The following is an 18513-nucleotide window of genomic DNA, read 5'->3' as shown; positions in this document are numbered from 1 at the left end:
TAAAAGTGAGCACAACATTCAACCATCTTACAAGAAAACTACAATTACAGGGTCATATGGCCAAAACTACTTTATCATTTAAAGAAAGCATGCCCCTTAAATCTAAGATCATTGTTATGCTCTGAAGGTGTACATTTTACAATTGAACTGAACAAATCTCTGCCAGTGGGTTAAAAAAAAAACTTGTGTAAAGTGAGTAATAAAAAAAAAAAAAAAACATTACATTTTAAATTTGCTTAACCCAGCCAAATGTGACCCTGGAGCTTAATATTGAGAAACGCACCTTTAGAGTTGTCCAAATTAATAGCTAAGCATATAACAAAACAAAAAGTACGTTTAAAGACATTTATGGTAGGAAATTTACAAAATATCTTCATGGAACATGATCTTTATTTAATATCCTAATGATTTTTGGCATAAAAGAAAAATCGATAATTTTGACTCAATGTATTTTTGGCTACTGCTACAAATATCCCCAGAGACTGGTTTTGTGCTACAGGGTCACAAATATCATATTGATATACAGCAGCGTATTCTAGGCAATTAACAAAAATGTAATCAATAAAATGAGAAGTACTCAGCTTATAGTTATCTTTATTGAAAGCATCAAGCTCTTAGTACAGATATATTTAGCACATCTTGAACAACCAAGGAAATAGCAAGTGAATTGGAACAGCAAAGTTTGCCCTTAACTTCCTGTGAAAATCCCACGACAGAACATTTTCTATAGTGTTCTTCCAAACCCACACAGGCTGTGAAGAACTAGTAGAAAGAGGAAAAAAGGTCCAAATTATCGGAATAGGTCACTCCTCAGGTTAGAACAGGGTCAGAAAAAGATAAAAATAAAATTTATATATATATATAGTTGGTCCGCAACATCAATGTCTCCCCCCTCTACTCGTGTATAATGTATAAATCCCACAAATAAAGACCAGAAAAAGGTTTGAAACTAACACCCTTTCACCTAAAAAAAAGGACTAAGTGTGATATGTGATGATGGACAAGCAGTGGTCCACATCTGACACCTATACGGTCTGTTAAATCAAATTTAATTTTTTTTTATATATATATATATATATATAACTACAATTGTAAACATCCAGCTGACCCTTGACCTTGAGCCGCATTTACAGAGACATTCATTAATAGGCATTCTGTAGGGAGACCTGCCGTTTTGGGCATGACCTTCTAGAAGAAAAGATTTCACAAACAGATCAAGACGTAACAAAAACATCCTCCTCCTCACAACTACACCAGCATGAGGGTGGTGGGGGGCGGGATTAAAGACCACACCCACTGCTCATCACACTCAGGACCAATGAGCAAAGCTGGTTACATCGTACGAACAGAAATGAAACCTGGACTTTACAAATGGCTGAAGCAGAAAGACTGCACGGTCATCCTGTTGCGTGCAATAGCACATGTCGGAAAAAAAAAAACACAAAGAGGGCATGATCTGGAGAGGTGTACAAATCTACTGTAAAAAAAAAAAAAATCATTAAAACTGCACTTTAGTCAGGTGTGGAATGATCCGGGTCAGCCCTGACGAGCTCAGATCAGTGCGCGCCTATTGTGTGCTTACTGTAGAGTCAAAGAGAGAACTCGTTTGGTTTAGAACAAGAAAACTGCTTTGCTGTGCGATCGGCACACGAAAGCAAAGTGTCTGTCCAACTGTTTCAATTCAAAGGCGTGCATTGAGCAGGCTCTGCGCTGGACAGCCCCAGGGTCCTTCACAATGACCGAAACGACGGACGGAAACACCATTCCCTCTTTCTCCCACACACACACTTCATGGCTTCTTCTACTCTTACTACATTATTCAGAAACATTCATTTATTCTTCTTTTATTGAACACCTTTCAACTAACTAATGTTCACATTCATGTTAAAGGCCATTTTATTTGAGGAAAGGAAGACAACAGTTGACTTTCACCATAATGGCTATATATTGCAGACTATATGTAGTTGAGACGTAAGGCAACAGTGAAGTAACTCATCTTGTGAAACATTCACTTCTCTGGTACTTGCGAAGCGGAGGAAGAAAATCAGAACGAGTATTTTTAGTCTCTTCAAACAGAATGGATCAGTTTATTCAAAGAGATGTGTTTTCCAAAAGAGTTTCTAAAAGCAGAGCAGGCTTCAAGTTACTCAACTTCACGTTCACATTGGCTTCTCTAGCACGCCGAATAAAGACCGCTGTCTGCAGGGTTAAAGAAAAGATGGAGCGGGAATACTTTAAGTTTGTCTTCAGGATATCTTCAGTCACAGTAATTTAGACAGCTGTACACCGCGGAGATGAACGCATACTTAAAAAATGAGTTGCAATCCAATTTTAAATAATCATCATAACGTGTATTTAAATCAAATCAAAGGAAATTAAATAAACCGAAACTACTTTCTCGCAAACCTTCTATAAAACACAGGTGAGTATCAGTAAAAGACGAGATCTGAGCACGTCAGGGTCCTCGTCTAGTGAGGTCGGAAACCCTGTCTGTGGGGGATGCGAGGGGACACCTGCAGGAAGGGAAGGGAGCGTTGCATGTTCTGGGATGGTGTGACCATGTTCAAGAGCTCTACATGCACTTCAAGATCACAGCAAGAATGGGCTAGAATATCTACAGAGACACGAGAGGAGCTTTCATGCACGATATCTACGTCACAGGTACAAGTATGCATAAATGATAAACTCAGGGAAGATCGGCAGCCAGAAGACACCACGCACAGACGCCGTCTCTCCGCTACGAGACCACGCCAGCAGCGGCAGGGTTTCTTTCTACGCTTCTTCATTTGGGAGGTTCAGCTCTGCTTCTGCTGGCGGCTCTTGCCGTAACTGGTGAAGACGAAGTTGTAGTCGTTGAAGCTGGCCAGCTGACGGTCCAGCAGACGGTAGCCCTCCAGCCTCTGAGCCGAAGTGAAAACGCTGCGGCATTTGGAGCTCTGTTGGGAATTAAATGAGAAGAGTGTGAATACATCCGAATCACAAGGTTTACACTGGAAGCCACTGACGGGTAAGTCAAGTGTTGAAGCTGCCAATCAGAGCAAGGAAGAAACGGATTAGTTGTTGATTAGTTGTGTAACAATGTACCTGATTGACGAAAAGTGTGGTCACAAATTTCCCTGGTTTGAAGACATTCACGACTTTGCGGATAAGCTCGTCATAAGACGTCTGGGAGAGGTTGGTTTCAAAGCTGACATAGGAGAACTCCGGTTCGGGGGTGATGTGAATCGTCCAGTAAGTTCCCTAGAAAGACACCAATCTCAATCATGCTGCAGAACAGAAAGACTTTCTCACTAAGAAACAACCAGCATTAAATGTGTCCTCACATCCGTTTTCATTCCATTCATGGAGTATCCACAAGGGTTGAACAGTGTGGCGTCGATCACTGAACCTGGAACCAGGTCACAAATTCCACTCATCTGTGAAGACAACACCGACAACACTGAAGACACGCTCACAAAAAACACTACTGCGGTGCGCATGCATAAACCATGGCACTTCAACGATGACACAGTGCTTTCTGAAATGTTAGTAGTAGTTTAAGCTGGCAGTTAGTGGTCATTTCAGAAATATAAGCACACAAACGAGACTCTAGAGCAGAAGTTTTGAGCAGGATTCGTACACGAGTGACATCATTAGCAGAAACACCGTCTTTCATGAAGAACTGGTCCATCACCGCCGGGTCGAGGTCACTCATCAGAACTTCTAGGGTCTGGTCCGCCTGCTTGTTCTCCCAAAACTCTGGCAGCTCCAGCGTGAACAGATACCTTCAGGACAGAACGGAGAACAACATGGAGATGGCATCTAAATCAGGCTTTTTCCCCCAAACAACAAATTAATCAAACAGTTTGATTGGAACAGCAGTATTTAATCATTTATGAGACGATTTCATAAAACAAACCACACTTATCAATGCTAAAATGTGGCCTTCCTGACAGTGAAAAAAACATTTACTAATGATCATTACTGTGCGGTCAGATGTAGATTGTAGGAAGCTCACCAGCAGTCTGAGTTCAGACGTCCCATACAGTAGGCTGCTCCATCTGCACAAAAACAAAAATACATCTAACTTTAAAATCAGACGCAGACTTACCTATTATGCAAAGTCAGGCGACCGCCTTGGGCCCCCAAAAACCCTCTAAAATGCTTTTCATATACGAGATGACCTGAGAATGGTTGGTTTTAACAGTGTTTATCACCACAGCTGTCTGCGTGTTCGAGTTGAACACTTCTCGTGTATCCTGCTTGTAGCAAATTAAAATATCATGCATCTGAAGCTAAAGGACCAGAGTAGGTGGTGACTTATCTGGCTGATGTAATCCTTAGGTGGGTAAATGTATAAATTCCATTTCATTATTTTTTTTCATTTAAATTTGTATTTAAAAATCAAAAAAAAAAAAAAAAAAAAGTTGTATTTTGAAGTTTAGAATTAGACAGTCTTTGGCACACAGGCTTACTCTGGTAACTCCTTACTGGACTTTTCTTCTCAGTACAGGCTATATGTTTTTCTCATTCTCAGTAATTTAAGTTTTTATATGAAGCACTCTCTGAAGGGTACCGACTGTCTTCAGAAAAGTTTAGGTGGCATTTTAATTTTATCTGATAAAGTAGCGTTTATGAGCAGCGCTGCTTTGTTTACAGCCGTTGCCGGGGAAACCGCTGTATTTCTGATGTTCCAGAAGCGCCTCCTGCTGGCAGAGAATCAATGTGCATTTTCAATAATCCCGTCTGCAGTTTTTGTTCAGACCAACGCGAAAATCCACCCACATAACCCCGTTTTAAGTTAATATCATAATTTATACTTCCCACTCGTATCTTTTCTTAAAAAAAATGTTTCAAGTCTCAACTGTACATCAATTGCCATTTGGTGGTCTTCAGTATTAAAAAGCCATTATAACACGCAGATGAAAAATGTAGAAGCATTGGACCAACTGTGGGGCATCATTGTGCAGCAGCAAGCATCACAACACAGAAGGAACCTCGAGGATGATCTACATAAATGTGTGCAAACATATAGGGCCCGATTCCTAAACTGTGCCTGGGGACCTCAAATCACTAAATCAGCCCCTGCAGACAATACTAATTTATTAACATTTAATTCATAACGTATGCATAATTTTTGTAAAAAAATGTAATGGTGTGAAACCGTACTTGGAAAAATCTGGCTGAGGAACTCGACTTCCTCCTGGAAGTTGCGGTGAGGGAACTCTTGATGGGTGGGCTTCATAAAATTTTTACGAGAATAAAAGAAATTCTGAAAGGAAACATAAAATGAGAAGATCACGTCACATTTTCATAACCATACTTTGTGCGGAATACAGCCAATGATTAATCTATGACATCATGTGTAAACAAAATCATGTGTAGACAGAGCTTTTAATGTTTTTATATATACAGCGGCTTCAGATGATGCGTCATAAACCCTTCCCTGACCATGCACCTGAGTGTGTGTGTGTGTGTGTGTGTGTGTGTGTGTCGTACCTCGATGGCATCAAAGCCGCAGTACTCACGAGCCAGCTCCAGCAGTGGCACCAGTGCCTGCAGTAAGAGGGTGGTTCCGCATGTCTTCAAAATGAAACGTCTCTTGGAGACAAACATGCTACTCTCACTAGAGAGAGAGAGAGAGAGAGAGAGAGAGAGAGAGAGAGAGTGAGAGAGCGAGAGAGAATCATGTAGGAGTCAGTGGTTAACACTTCAAACCATTGCTCAGTTTCCAGTAAGAAAAATGCTTATAGAGTTAAGATGATTTAGGAACACGTTCACTTGAACTTAATTTCAATGAATGGGCTCAAAACGGTTGCATTTTTGACATTCAGAAGTGTCTCTGGTGGCTATAATAGTGAATAAAACGGTGCTAATTATTAGGTATTCTTCCTTGTTTGACCTTTTACTCTCAAGGAACTTTAAAGCCATTTCAACAACATTTAAGAAAGTACAAATCCATCCAGCTTTTTTCTCTCCAGACAGCCCAGAATAGCTCTGAATTCCCCCTTTACTCTTAGATTTACTCAGCACTGAATCATTAACCCCCACGACTGTGAAAGTTCATCTTAATCGGATCATCTTTCGAGCATCTCTGAGCTGTAATGCTACTGTGTGCTGATCAGTTGTGAGTGTAAGGTCAGTGTGCAAACAGTACACAGGCTTTAAGCCCACTAGGTCATTTGAGCTTTCACACCTGTAAAACATCATCAAACAATACTTGCAACTCCTCTAACTTCTGAAAAGCACAATATTCACAGCGGATCTGTAAATCAGCGTGGGCTGTGTTGTTGCTGGTTTGATTACTGGCTCGGAGGACAGATGCACACACGGGTCAACAGCTCACCTGAGTATATAAGCTTCCTGCTTGTCAGTCTTTGTCACACTTATAATCAAACAATGCACATTCTCCAGGAGTTTGTCCCACTCAAATCTGAAAATGCACAGAGAGAGAATTGATTAGATCCCTTTGTTATTAGGAAACATTTTTAACACGACTCTGAATAGGGAACTTTTTATATGTGAAAAACAACTAAACACAGAAACGATGACATTTCCAACAAATTTAGAATCGGTCACATTTTCTGGAAAGCATGAATAACTGATTAATTATATTAAAAAACTCTGATTGGATGGATTTCATGTTGCGTCTCTGAGATCATCGGCTATGTTGAACTCGTGTCGTAGAGCTCAGATTTCACATTTGGATCCAGTTTATTGCAAGGAGATGGCATTCAAGACCATAAATAAAACCAGGGTTTACTTTGCAATAATGATCAGATTTTACATGATTCTCCCTACTACAACAAATGCTGGGCGATTAAAACGATAAGGTTTAATGTTCGTTATATGAACAATCAGCGCAGCGGAGCATTTATCCACTCGTCTCAGTCACACACCACTCAACATTTAATCATTACATTCACATTTAGTCATTTAGCAGACGCTTTTATCCAGAGCAACTTACAAATGTGTACAATAGAAACAATCACACCAAGGAGAGAAATACAACAGTATAATACACGTCTCAGTAAGTCTAGTACAGAACACATGGCGGTTTTGATCTTTTTTTTTAAGAATAGAAAAGATAAGTGCTAGTATTAGTTGGTAAAGTGCTGAAAACACAGAGCTGTGAGATCCAGTGTGAAGCGCTTGAACAAATGATTTAAAGTAGTTTAGAGCCAGATGAACCCGATCTGACGAACAAGAGAAACACTGAGCAACGTCTCGAAATAAAGGTCAGCAAAATATTTTGATTGTTTTTTTCACTCAAACTGTGAAACTATGATTAGATTGTGTGTATCAAGGACACAGAATGCTAGCTGATATGATAAAGTGCTTGCTCATGCTGTAAGGGACGGATTTGGAAACGACTCTCTTTCTACTAGTGTTAGCGCTTTCCTGGAGTAAACTAATAGCCCTCATCATTCATTCAGAGGAACCACAGAGATCAGCTTTCAGTTCCCGCAGGACACTATAGATACATCAGAACTGTAATGTAAGGTTATCTTCTATAGGAGCTGGAAGATGACTTTAACTAACTTCAGATTATTAATACACTAGACAATATTGTACCTTATAAAAATAAAGTACAAGATCCATAACATTTTATGGGGGGGGGGGGGGGGGGACGTTAATGTCTTGTTTTGGAAACTGCAGTGGCATCACCATGATGCTATTTGTCTAATAATATTTTACTATATAAAACTGAAGAAGTTGCTATCAATCAATTATTACATTAATATGATATCTATCTAGCAGTGACACATGATAATGCACAAATATTAGTGAGTGTTTATTATTTTAAGAAGTTTCATATCAATAATAAATCGGATTTTCTACCTCTTAGATTGTGTTTAACAAACGTCTACACCTACCCCTAAAGCAAAAAAAGTAATTATTGAGGCACAGTGTGAGAAAAACTACGCTATTATTGATGTGCGCATGCGCAGTAGTTTCTGCTGTTGTCATCTAACCAGCTCTGTCCGCGCAGTGCGCACATTTAATACCCACCAATGAGCGACCGGAGCTAACGACCAAGGGCGGAACTTACGACGTGTGACGCAGCCTCGTGACTTTCACATGGAGCCTGCAGTGCAGATCAACCGCCATGACACTAACCAAAAATAGAGCGCGCTTGCAGTGCGCTCAACAGCAATTGCGAATGTTTTCGTCCGGAATGCGTTGATGTGGACAGACGCACTCCAGCACTGATGGATAAATGTGTGGTTGGTTGCAGTGGCGCCGTATCAGCTAGCTGTAGCCGCCGGCTAATCAATCCATCAGCACTCACAGCTCACCAATAACTGATTCAGACACAATCAGCGCTCGTCCAAATAAGGCGAAACACAGAGCCACGACTCGAATGACGAGTGATAATTGCAGAGCGATATTAAGAGTTGTTAACGTTGTTCATAACGACTCGGAATAGTTTAAGCAAGCAATAAATAAAGCCTCTAGAGATCGAGCTTGAGCTCGTGTCCTGACAGCTCAAATGAATGAGAGTAAAGGGGGATGGTGTCAAAAAGGCCAGAAGTGCTGCTCACGCCTCGGGTGTCAGACTCGTCCCCTCAGAACTACCAGAAGGACATTACTAACGCCACGCCACGGTTCGGACAGGTGTACAGCACGATTAAAGCGACTGATTGTCGTGAATTACTAAATCTGCCTCGTTTTAATCCAGTCCCAGCTGCGGGTCGATCGGAGTCACCCACCTGGGGATAGTGCGCAGATCCCCGGTCCCTTTGCCTTCGTCTTCTCGGGAGAACCACACCTCCAGGAGCTTCTCGGTCCCCTCGAAGAAGTGTGCACTGCTCTCTTCCATCGCGAGACAAACAGACTCCAACAACAGAAATTAAACCGTCGGGTGGAATTTCAGTTAAATGTGTTATTTGTTGGTTGTTATAATTTATTAGCTTAGTTAAAGTCCTTGAGCAGTCCAGATGTAGTTGCCTTGGTTTTTTAACCGTCTTCCCTTTTACAGAGAATACCGTGGGCAAATGTTAGCTAATATCGCCGGCCATACTGTGTAAGCGCAGAATGGCAGCCTGCGCGGAGCTTTTATAACATACCCGCTGACGTCATCCTCGTCGTTGCCAATCACGGCTAAGATGCCGCCCTCATGTCAAGCAACGATTGGCTGTAACTGTTGTCAATAAAAATTGGCGGTTGCGTAAAGGTATGAGTTCACACTGCAGTAGATCAGCTTGTTGTGCTCGGTTAGACGAATAAACATTTGTGTTTGCTATAACGCTGCGTCAGTGCACAGGGAACTGGTGCCAGTTTGTTTACTAGTCTGTTGAAGAAAAAATATGGTTTGCTCGGGTATTTTACACCTTTAATTCACTGTGTTATAGTACTTTAAACGTTTTGAGGACACAAGTTATTATTGTACTTCTATTTAAATGACAGCTAATGCCAATGTATATTCCAACTGTCACAACAATTTGAAAGGGAGTGGAACGACGAAAGAACGACGTCGAACGTCCCGTTTTGCGCGTTGTAGTTCACAAACGTTCTATCGTCGTTAATTCAAACCGTTGGGTTGATCGAAGCACACTACATGTCCCATAGGGCAATCTGCCACAATAAAATACGTCATCGAACACGTGACCATTAAGCGGAGCCGACCAAAATCCCAAACAAGGAAATGGTGGGGTAATAAAACGATCGGATCATTTAATTAATGCATGTAATAATTAATATTTTATTTTATTGTAAATTAAGAAATATTTATGGGTTAAAATGGACCACGACTTCAAAACGAAGCTCGCCGCCGAGAGGGAAAGAGTGGAAGATCTGTTTGAATATGAAGGTTGTAAAGTGGGTCGCGGCACATACGGGCATGTTTATAAAGCGAAGCGTAAAGACGGGTAAGACACACGCGTTTGATGGACGCGTTTCACTCACTCTAATGTGTGCGTGTGTGTGCTGGATGTTCAGATGCATCAGTTGAATCGTGGCGTTATCTCAGCTCTGTGTTATTGTTTTTGTTTTCATGGACGCACTTCTAACGGTCCACCCCCAAACCAGCGTGATGCGTGTTTACCTGTTCACGTGTTTACCTGTTCACGTGTTTACCTGTTCATGTGTTCATGTGTGCTGGAGTCTACACAGCATGCTCACTTGTAGAGGAGTTCATATGCTTATGTTGTCAAGCAGTGTGCGTCTTCATATATTCAGTTGTACAGGAGTTCATGTGTTCATTTATGCATTTATGAGCAGGTTCCACAGACCCAATAATCTCTGATCATGAAAATGCTGTCACGCTGACATAAATACTGTAGTAACTGTGAGGTGATTGCATGCTTCAGTTACTCTCCTTCATCTGCAAGCCTCATGGGAAATGATTTCGTGGTGCACAGCTTAATGTTCATAGACTATCACAGAATTGTTATGTAATAGAATATTGAATCAATCCTATTACAGAAATCACATCAGGGGCAGGGCAGGGCAGTCGTGGCCTAATGGTCAGTGTCACGTTTGTTACCCAAAGGTCACAGGTTTGAGTCTCGTGTGTGTGTGTGTGTGTGTGTGTGTGCACTTGGATGGGTGTGGGTCACCACCATACTCAGCTACACATCACTCACTCAGAAGTAATATGAACAAAAGAAAATGTTTTGATCAGTGTGCATAACTGGACAGTTAATGGTCAACATTGATTTCCAGTAGTAAGGAAAGTACAGAGGAATCAGCAAAAACTATCAGCTGTTTAGTTACTCACATTCTTCAGAGTTTTCTTCTTTCGTGTTGAGTAGAAGAAAGAAGCTTATACAGGTTTGAAACAACTTGATGACAATTGTCTTTAATGTTGAAGTGAATGCAGCAGTATTTCAGATCTCCATCAACCAAGAACATGATCACAGTATCTGCCTTTGCTTACATTGAATGCTGGTTCACAACAGGAAGTTTAAGTTGACTTCCCTCGACTAGTAGTTCATCTTATACATTCAAGACTATGCACTCATATGTATGCACGTCTACACTGCATGTCTTTTGATTCTGTGGGACACCAGAGCTGCTGTTTAATCTGCAGATTGTTTCAGTAAGTTGAAGAAAGTCAAAACTTTTATCTTCCTTTAGTTTTTGGTGTATCTCAGTTTTTTTTTTTTTTTTTTTTCTAGTTGCATTTTTAATTTCAAAAGCATGTATAACCACTCATGGAAGAATCTTAATATAATAACCGAGACTTGTTATAGCACTTATATATCATTGCTCTTTTGTTGTTTTTTGATTGCTTCAATTGTCCTCATTTGTATTAAAGTCGCTTTAGATAAAAGCGTCTGCTAAATGATTTAATGTAAAGTTAATAAATCAGTTTATCTTCATTGCTTGTTAGCTGTCCAGGAAATGGTTAAAAGGAGCGTTTCTGAGGCCGGGGTTTTCTGTATGACACTTATTTGACACCATGACTGCCCTTTGTTTGTTTTAAGCTAGGCTACATCAGCTCAGATATGTGTACATTCCAGTCTGTATTTGTGAGTTAAGACCAGTGTTTAATATTGAATTATGGCATACATTTAAAAGAGGTTCTCACTTCGTTTTCATGTAAATGCAGTGAACGTGTAATGAGTTGCATTTCACTGCACTGACTTAAGCTCCGTTATTGTGCATTGAGCCGAGAAACATCCACTATAGACCTCATTCACGTTGCCTCTTCAACATTACAGAAACACTTAAACATCAGCAGGTCTATCTCTTTACTTTTTTGGGTTTAACCGCTCTAGAGGAACTTTGACATTATATTATGCGGTTTAGAAACGGCTCACTCTTTTGAAGTCATTCTTGTGATCATATCACGAGGAGCAGATGAAAGATATGCTGGTGATGTACGTGTGTGATTTATCTATTTGTTCGGATGATCAGTGCCGCTCATTGCACATTGTCAGGTTTTTTTTTTTTGTGTGTGTGCATATTGCTCCAATTGGTCATGTGTAAGTTGTCTAAATGGCAATATCTGAACTGCAGGAGGAAAATAATGAGATGATACAGAAGAGTATAACAGATTTAGTTATTAGGCTTGATTGGGCCAGTGGTTAGTGCTGCAGGAGTGAAGCTTACACCAGCTGTAGGTAATGAGCTGCGCTTGATTGGACAGTGTTGCATCAGCATTTATTTAATGGTGAACATTTTATATAAAGGTGTTTTTGGAGAACTGTCTATTAGTCTGTTGTCAGTAGTGCTGTGATGTATGAATCACAATTCACGCTAACGTCACAAAGCAAGCAGTTTTCAGTTCGTCAGCGAGGGGAACAGTGTGAAACCGTTGTGAGATCTGCTTGAGGAAATATGTTGCCCTCAACTCAAATTACTGATTGTTTGTTAATTAATCTGTGAAAGTCTCAAAACAAGAGTAAATGTGACCCCCACACCTTCAGTTTATATTATATTGATACAATCTTGTGCTTAAAGAAATAAAAGTATGCTTCTAATTATTAACGTAATGCATTTTATTTGGTAACAAACACTTTAACATGTTGCTTTAACTTCTTTTTAAAGCTTTTATCGCTTGGAACTTTTTTGTTGGTTTGTTTTCTAGAAAGATGTTTGATGATAGGTTGCTAAATGCATATTTCTATCAGAAGGATGTATAAAGATGGGTAAACCGTGTAAAGCCAGAATAAAGTCTGACACAACAACATTTGTTTAACTGACCACCAGATGGGCAGACAACCGCTGGTGATATTATAATAATGTTTTATTATAATTTAAAAACAATCCAGAACCACTGCATCTGAATAATTCCATGTTGTTTATTTTTTAGAACGTTAACTTTGCATTTTAAATGGTTCACTGTGTTTATTTTTAAAATGATAAAAGTATAGATATTGTTTTGTAAATTATGGCATATTGAAACATTCTGTGGTTGCCAGAATAATTTTATAAACAAATACAGAAAAACTGTAAACACATTTACGGCCAAAAACTGTATAAAACTGTAATTTACAAACAAGAACAATTCAATGTAAAGCAGTAAGTCGAACAACGCACAACGCTGTTAAACTCTGTTTTGTTCCTATAACATACTGAACCCATTATAATAATGCAGGTGGTGAAAGAGAAAGCCAGATGAAGAATCAAAGTTTATCACAAGTAGCTTTGCCTATTTAAACAAATAATAATTTCAAATGTGGAGTGTCATGCAGGGAATTCTGGGAATATTAGTTTACAGTTTTTGACTGTAAACTAAATTATACATTGATTTTTTTTTTCTAAAAACTGTACAATTAAGTCAAAGTTTGCTTTATTGTCAATTCTTCCACATGTACAGCAGATACACACAGATAACACAAAGTAGAGCATGAAAATACAGATAAATACAGATTAAAAATAATATACAACTAAAAAAATGTAAAACAGTGCAGATAAAATGATTGTGGTGCAAAAGAGCTTATTCAGTCTAATTAAAGTGACAACCAGCTCAGAGAGCAGTTCTTTATTTAAACTGATTAAAGAAGTAGTTAAATGAGGTAACAAGCACCTCATTAAGATTAACATGAAGATTCACAGCATTTTACTGTAAAATTACATGAAATGTGTGGTTAGACCTTTTACAGTTACTGTTAACATATTTACAGTTTTTTTCCTAACGCTTTTACATATTTTACAGTTAAATTACACTTATTCTTTACAGTGTGAGACTTATCTTTCATTAATGAACTACACCTGTGTCAACTTGAGGTGGGCTTTGTACATCTACTGAAATTATCTTTTTGTCAATTGGTTTAAAATCATTGTTAGTTTGGAGAAAATGGATATTTAATATTTAGTTAATTCTAGTTGCCTGATTAGCAATAAATAAATAGCCACGAGTAGAGGAGAAATATGAACAAATATTGCTTCAGACATCAGTATTACAAGATAGAAATTGGTTCACAGGTCAGTTTTTTGGTAGAATCATGAACTCTGATAAAGCCTATTTAAAAGTGTTTATATCGATAAGTTTGACATTTTGAAAGGCAAAATGTATGCATGTGTATTTTCTAAATTAATAAATTTTCTTTGACTTGCTGACTGTGAATATTTGTGTTTGTTTTACTGCAGTAAGTAAATAACTTTTCACATCACATTGTTTGTAAATTTCGCATAGCTTGGTTATTATTTAATTCTGTAAAATCAATATCACGCCACCATCATTTATTGTAATTAAATATTATTGTTAGAAAAATAAATTTTTGATATTAGCAAAAATGAAAGAACATGATTGTGTAAATTAATTATTGTTAATGGTAAATACTTTCATTACCTTATCATTTAAAAAATAATCTTAAATATAATATACTGAAATACAATAGATAATTGTTTATTAGAGTTTCTCATGTAAATAGAGTTATGGGTTATTTAATATAGTAAATGTGTATTAACTGTCTGTGCGTGGATGTTTTTCCTCCCTTCAGTAATGTTGTGTTTGTGTTTCTACAGGAAGGATGAGAAGGAGTATGCACTGAAACAGATAGAAGGCACTGGTATTTCCATGTCTGCCTGCAGGGAAATCGCTGTGAGTTACTGAAAAGCAACACATTATTTTTAACTAATTTTATCTTTTAAAAAAATTTTTTTTAACTAAAAATATGTATACAGTAATTTATTAACAGAGGAATCCAGCAAGTTTGCAGCTCTGTGTTCTATAACTGCAATGAATTAATGCAACTTTAACACTGTTTCAAAAATATAATTCTTAAATGGCTACTATATATATATATATATATGTGTGTGTGTGTGTGTGTGTGTGTGTTATCTCGACATTAGAATGATAGAATACTTTACCCACCGCTCTGTGTGTAACTGAGATCAACTAAAGCCTTACACTTTTACTTGGTACTTGCAAAAATAGCTTTGAATCTTCCTTTAAGGTTAAGAGGGTCGTATTTAGTTTTGTCAAGGGCACTTGATTAAACTCATGATCTTTGGACTCCCCCACTTCAGAAATCCAGATTTGACCCCTGGCTGTTAAAGCTGATTTGCTCTCTGTGTGGTGGAAAGCAATGTAGGGATGAAGTAGAGTTCGATTAAGTTGACTTTGGCAGATAGTAGTTGAGTTTCCCTTTAAACTGATGCAGATACAATCTGGTGTCAGAATTTTTGGCACATTGGTAAAAATGAACAAAGAAGCCTGTGATAATAAATCTGTACTGTTTATCCTTCCTTTTTGATCTTTCATAAAAATGAAATAAATCTAACCTTTCAACAATTAAGACAAATGAAAGTGTGTGGGGGGGTCACATTATTAAGTAAATGTTATTATCAATTTTTGATACCCCTAGAAATTATAATCAATTATATTCAAATATATCTGAAGTGTATTCCCATTCATATTTACAATGTTTATCACACCAGGGGGAACACGAACATGAAAATTACCTTTTGCCTTACAAAAAGTATTGAATAAAAGTGTGCCATTAATTGTGGCCGGTGTGTAACAGACAATATATATAAATTATATAATTCATATATATATTAATAATAATGAGATTTCCCACTATTTTCAGTTGTTTTAATTCAATGAAAGGTTAGATTTCTGTGATTTTTTTTTTTTTTTTTAATTAATTTATTTATTTAAATAAAAGATCAAAAGGATTAACAAAGCAGATTTATTTTCACAGGCTTCTTTGTTCATATTTACTAAGGGTGCCAAAAATCCTGACCACAGCTGTAAGCATAATAATGGAAAACGTTGTTCCTAATTTCTGCAGCAGCCTTTAAAGACGTTCCTTGGGTCACACAAATCAGCTTTACTCTCCCACAATCACACGACAAAAGTGCATTTATTATCATATGACTGACACAAAATTAAAACTGTGTTGTCATGTTTTTCCTGAACATATTTTCTTTCTATCTGAAAGTGTGAAGCCGGCATGACTGAATTCATGATAAACTTTCATAGTTTTGTGTGTTAACTTTATGTTAAACTAAACTTTCTGTAATTTCTTCAAAACTTGTTACAATTTATTATCTTCTTTGCCTATGTCTTCATACCAAAAATGACTGAAATGCTTGTTAAAGCCTTGTAACAGTGAATTCTTCAAAGAGGTGTTTTGTGAATGTGGCTGGTGACTCAACCGTTCTGTTGGTTTGTAAGAATTAACTTGATGCAGTAAAATCCTGAACTTGGTTCGCAGTAGAATGCAATGAATCTGATCTACGACAAACATGCATACATTCATTGCCTAGGGCTTGTTTGAGATGTCTGATACTATGATCACAGAGCTAGATACAGGAGTGTAGTATGAGCAGTGTAGTGAAGTGACAACAGAAGCAACTAGTCTGGTGTAACTGGAAAAATACCTTCGGTCCCAGTACAGAGACTTGTGGAACTCAACATGGGGTTAGGGTTTGGGGGGGCATTAAAACTACATGTGGGGGGATCGGTAGTGAGGAGCCTATGCATTAATAAAGCTTAACTTGTTAATATGAAGAAGAATTATGTGCTCTGACTGATTTTAAATAGTAATTTTAGCTGCCCCTGAAATGGGTCATGATGACATCACCTAAGCGGTTGAAGTAAATATGGTATAGCACTCATTCAAGGACGTGCGTTTCCTGCTTGGACGGAGCAAGAACACCTAGTGTTTAAAATGCATGGGCTCAGTTAAGTAATAAAGTTTATCCTTAAACATAATGCTGTTGAACTGCATATACAAAGCAAAATATTCACAAAAAAGCACATTAACAACACAAACGAGAGCTTGCAGTTTATCTGTCATTTATCTGTTACGAGATACAAGTGAAAGTTGTTGTTGCTATAACAAACCCTGTGCGTTTTCTTTCTGAATCCTCGTTGGCCTGTAGAAAGAAGAGTAGAACGCAAAAAAGCATTTTATTAAAAATGAAGACGTTAAAGAATCACTCATCATGTTGAGACAGGGCCGGTTCCCAAGTCAAATCACTGAAGATGCGTCTGAAATTACTGAGGGTGTATATCAAGTTAGTACAATATATTGATAAATATGTGGGCAATGTTCAGATGATAATCTAATGAGATACTGGAAGCTGGAATGTTTAATGAAAAGTATAGTTAATGTAAGTAAAAAAGGGAAACTTTCAGAGTATTGAATTGTGTTGACTTTAATGAAGAACTGACTTCTTGAGTGTGTATGAAATATGTTCTCTGAGTATCCAGGTACGTGGTATGAATACATTCCCAAATATTTTACATAATCTGCATTAGGTCATCCAGGGCATCAGTTGTTGTCATATTATATCCACCTTGTTTTTCAATGCGGAAGTAAGCCATTTTCTGTGAATGTGCGAGACTTCATTATCCGCTGTAGTGGAAGAACAGGAAAAATAACAAAGAGTAGTAAATGGTCAAACCATGTGCACTACAAACCAGTGTGTTCATAATTAATATAATACATTAAAATAACATGTTAAAACACACCAGTTTGCAAAGCAGCAAAACAAGCTTTTTTGTTCAGCTAAAAATAGCTGGAAGCGGATGAGACTTGAATCCGACACATTAAATACAGAAATGTCTGCACCCGCTCTCACGGGAACAATAATGAGTTTGGCAGGGAGACACCGAGATCCTGTTGATTCAGATGCATCAATCAAGAAGTGTGTCTTTATTGTGATTAAATCACGAAACTCTAACCCCTGGTTTCACAGACAAGTCTTAAACCTAGTCCCAGACTAAAAGGTATTTCTAAGCTGTTTCAACTGAAAGAAATTTGCACTCACTGATGTTAAAATATATCAGTGCCTTTGTTTTGTTTTTTAAGCATGTTAATACAAATTACTTAACTGTCCTAATTAAACTATGGCCTAATCCTGGTTTAGTCTAAGATCCGTCTCTGAAACCAAGCCTAAGAATAATATATTAGTTATTAAATGTGCAAAACGAGTGAAACATTCATTGATGCAGACGGAGCAAGACCGATCCCAACACAGATGTGATCTAAAACACTCAAACGCTCGATAAAGAACTTTTGATAAATGGAAACTTTTGCTTGATTTTCTCAAATTTAAAATATAGATTTTTTTTTTCTGGTATTATGTTAATTTACTGGGTCTTAAGTCATAGTTGATGCTGCTTTTTTTTTTCTTTATGGGCATAATGATACATTGAGGAACCTGAGTGGAGATTATGTAACAGTTTTGTTGTAAACATGAGGACGCAGGATAAACACTACTATTGCTAAACAGAAGACCTAATCAAGAGTAAAAGGCGTTCATTTAATTGTGGATTTGTCATAATGTAATGCAGCTTAATTTGCAAAGAGACTGTTGTGGATTAAAGGATGGGATTCGGTGCTCGGTGAATTCATGTACAGGGCTTGATATTTTCTCCTCTGAGCTGCTCTCTGAAATGTGATGTACGTCAGCACTACTGTTGTCTTTCTCTTGGTCCGAATCAGTTTGTTCTGAAAAGACTGAATTGTGATCACAAGCCTTTTAAGGTGTGACCATATTTGAACAGACTGATCACGAAACAGGTTCAGCGGCTTCCTGTTGAAGAGCCACGGCAGTTTTACAGACCAAAGACAAACACAGCAAAACATCATCTGTATGATGGATTCTCTGTTTGCGAGAGCT

At 38.0% G+C, this 18513-nt stretch overlaps 2 protein-coding genes across 3 annotated transcripts in view; one reads left to right on the top strand and one right to left on the bottom strand.

The window, feature by feature from the left end:
- Nucleotides 1-577: 577 nt before the first annotated feature.
- On the bottom strand, nt 578-9015 carry LOC127938320 (S-adenosylmethionine decarboxylase proenzyme-like). The gene is made up of 9 exons (XM_052534854.1): nt 8694-9015; nt 6326-6412; nt 5479-5605; nt 5149-5251; nt 3998-4040; nt 3620-3764; nt 3324-3416; nt 3085-3240; nt 578-2936 (listed from the first exon to the last, which is right to left on the bottom strand). Exons 1-9 carry the CDS (start codon nt 8801-8803, stop codon nt 2796-2798), a joined length of 1005 nt encoding a protein of 334 aa, XP_052390814.1. The 5' UTR covers nt 8804-9015; the 3' UTR covers nt 578-2795.
- A 563-nt stretch (nt 9016-9578) lies between these two features.
- Nucleotides 9579-18513, top strand: part of cdk19 (cyclin-dependent kinase 19) — a 53360-nt gene continuing 44425 nt past the window's right edge. Inside the window, exons 1-2 of one of the 2 annotated variants that reach the window (XM_052534846.1) lie at nt 9579-9851; nt 14401-14476. In XM_052534846.1, coding sequence (XP_052390806.1) covers nt 9724-9851; nt 14401-14476 — 204 coding nt within the window. In that variant the 5' untranslated portion in view covers nt 9579-9723. The remainder of the gene's footprint in view (nt 9852-14400; nt 14477-18513) is intronic. The other variant, XM_052534847.1, reaches the window with a different exon arrangement.

This window comes from Carassius gibelio, chromosome A20 (assembly GCF_023724105.1).
Source record: "Carassius gibelio isolate Cgi1373 ecotype wild population from Czech Republic chromosome A20, carGib1.2-hapl.c, whole genome shotgun sequence".
NCBI lineage: Eukaryota > Metazoa > Chordata > Actinopteri > Cypriniformes > Cyprinidae > Carassius > Carassius gibelio.
The sequence above is the reverse complement of the archived record's forward strand: the minus strand, read 5'-3'. Positions and strand labels throughout refer to the sequence as shown.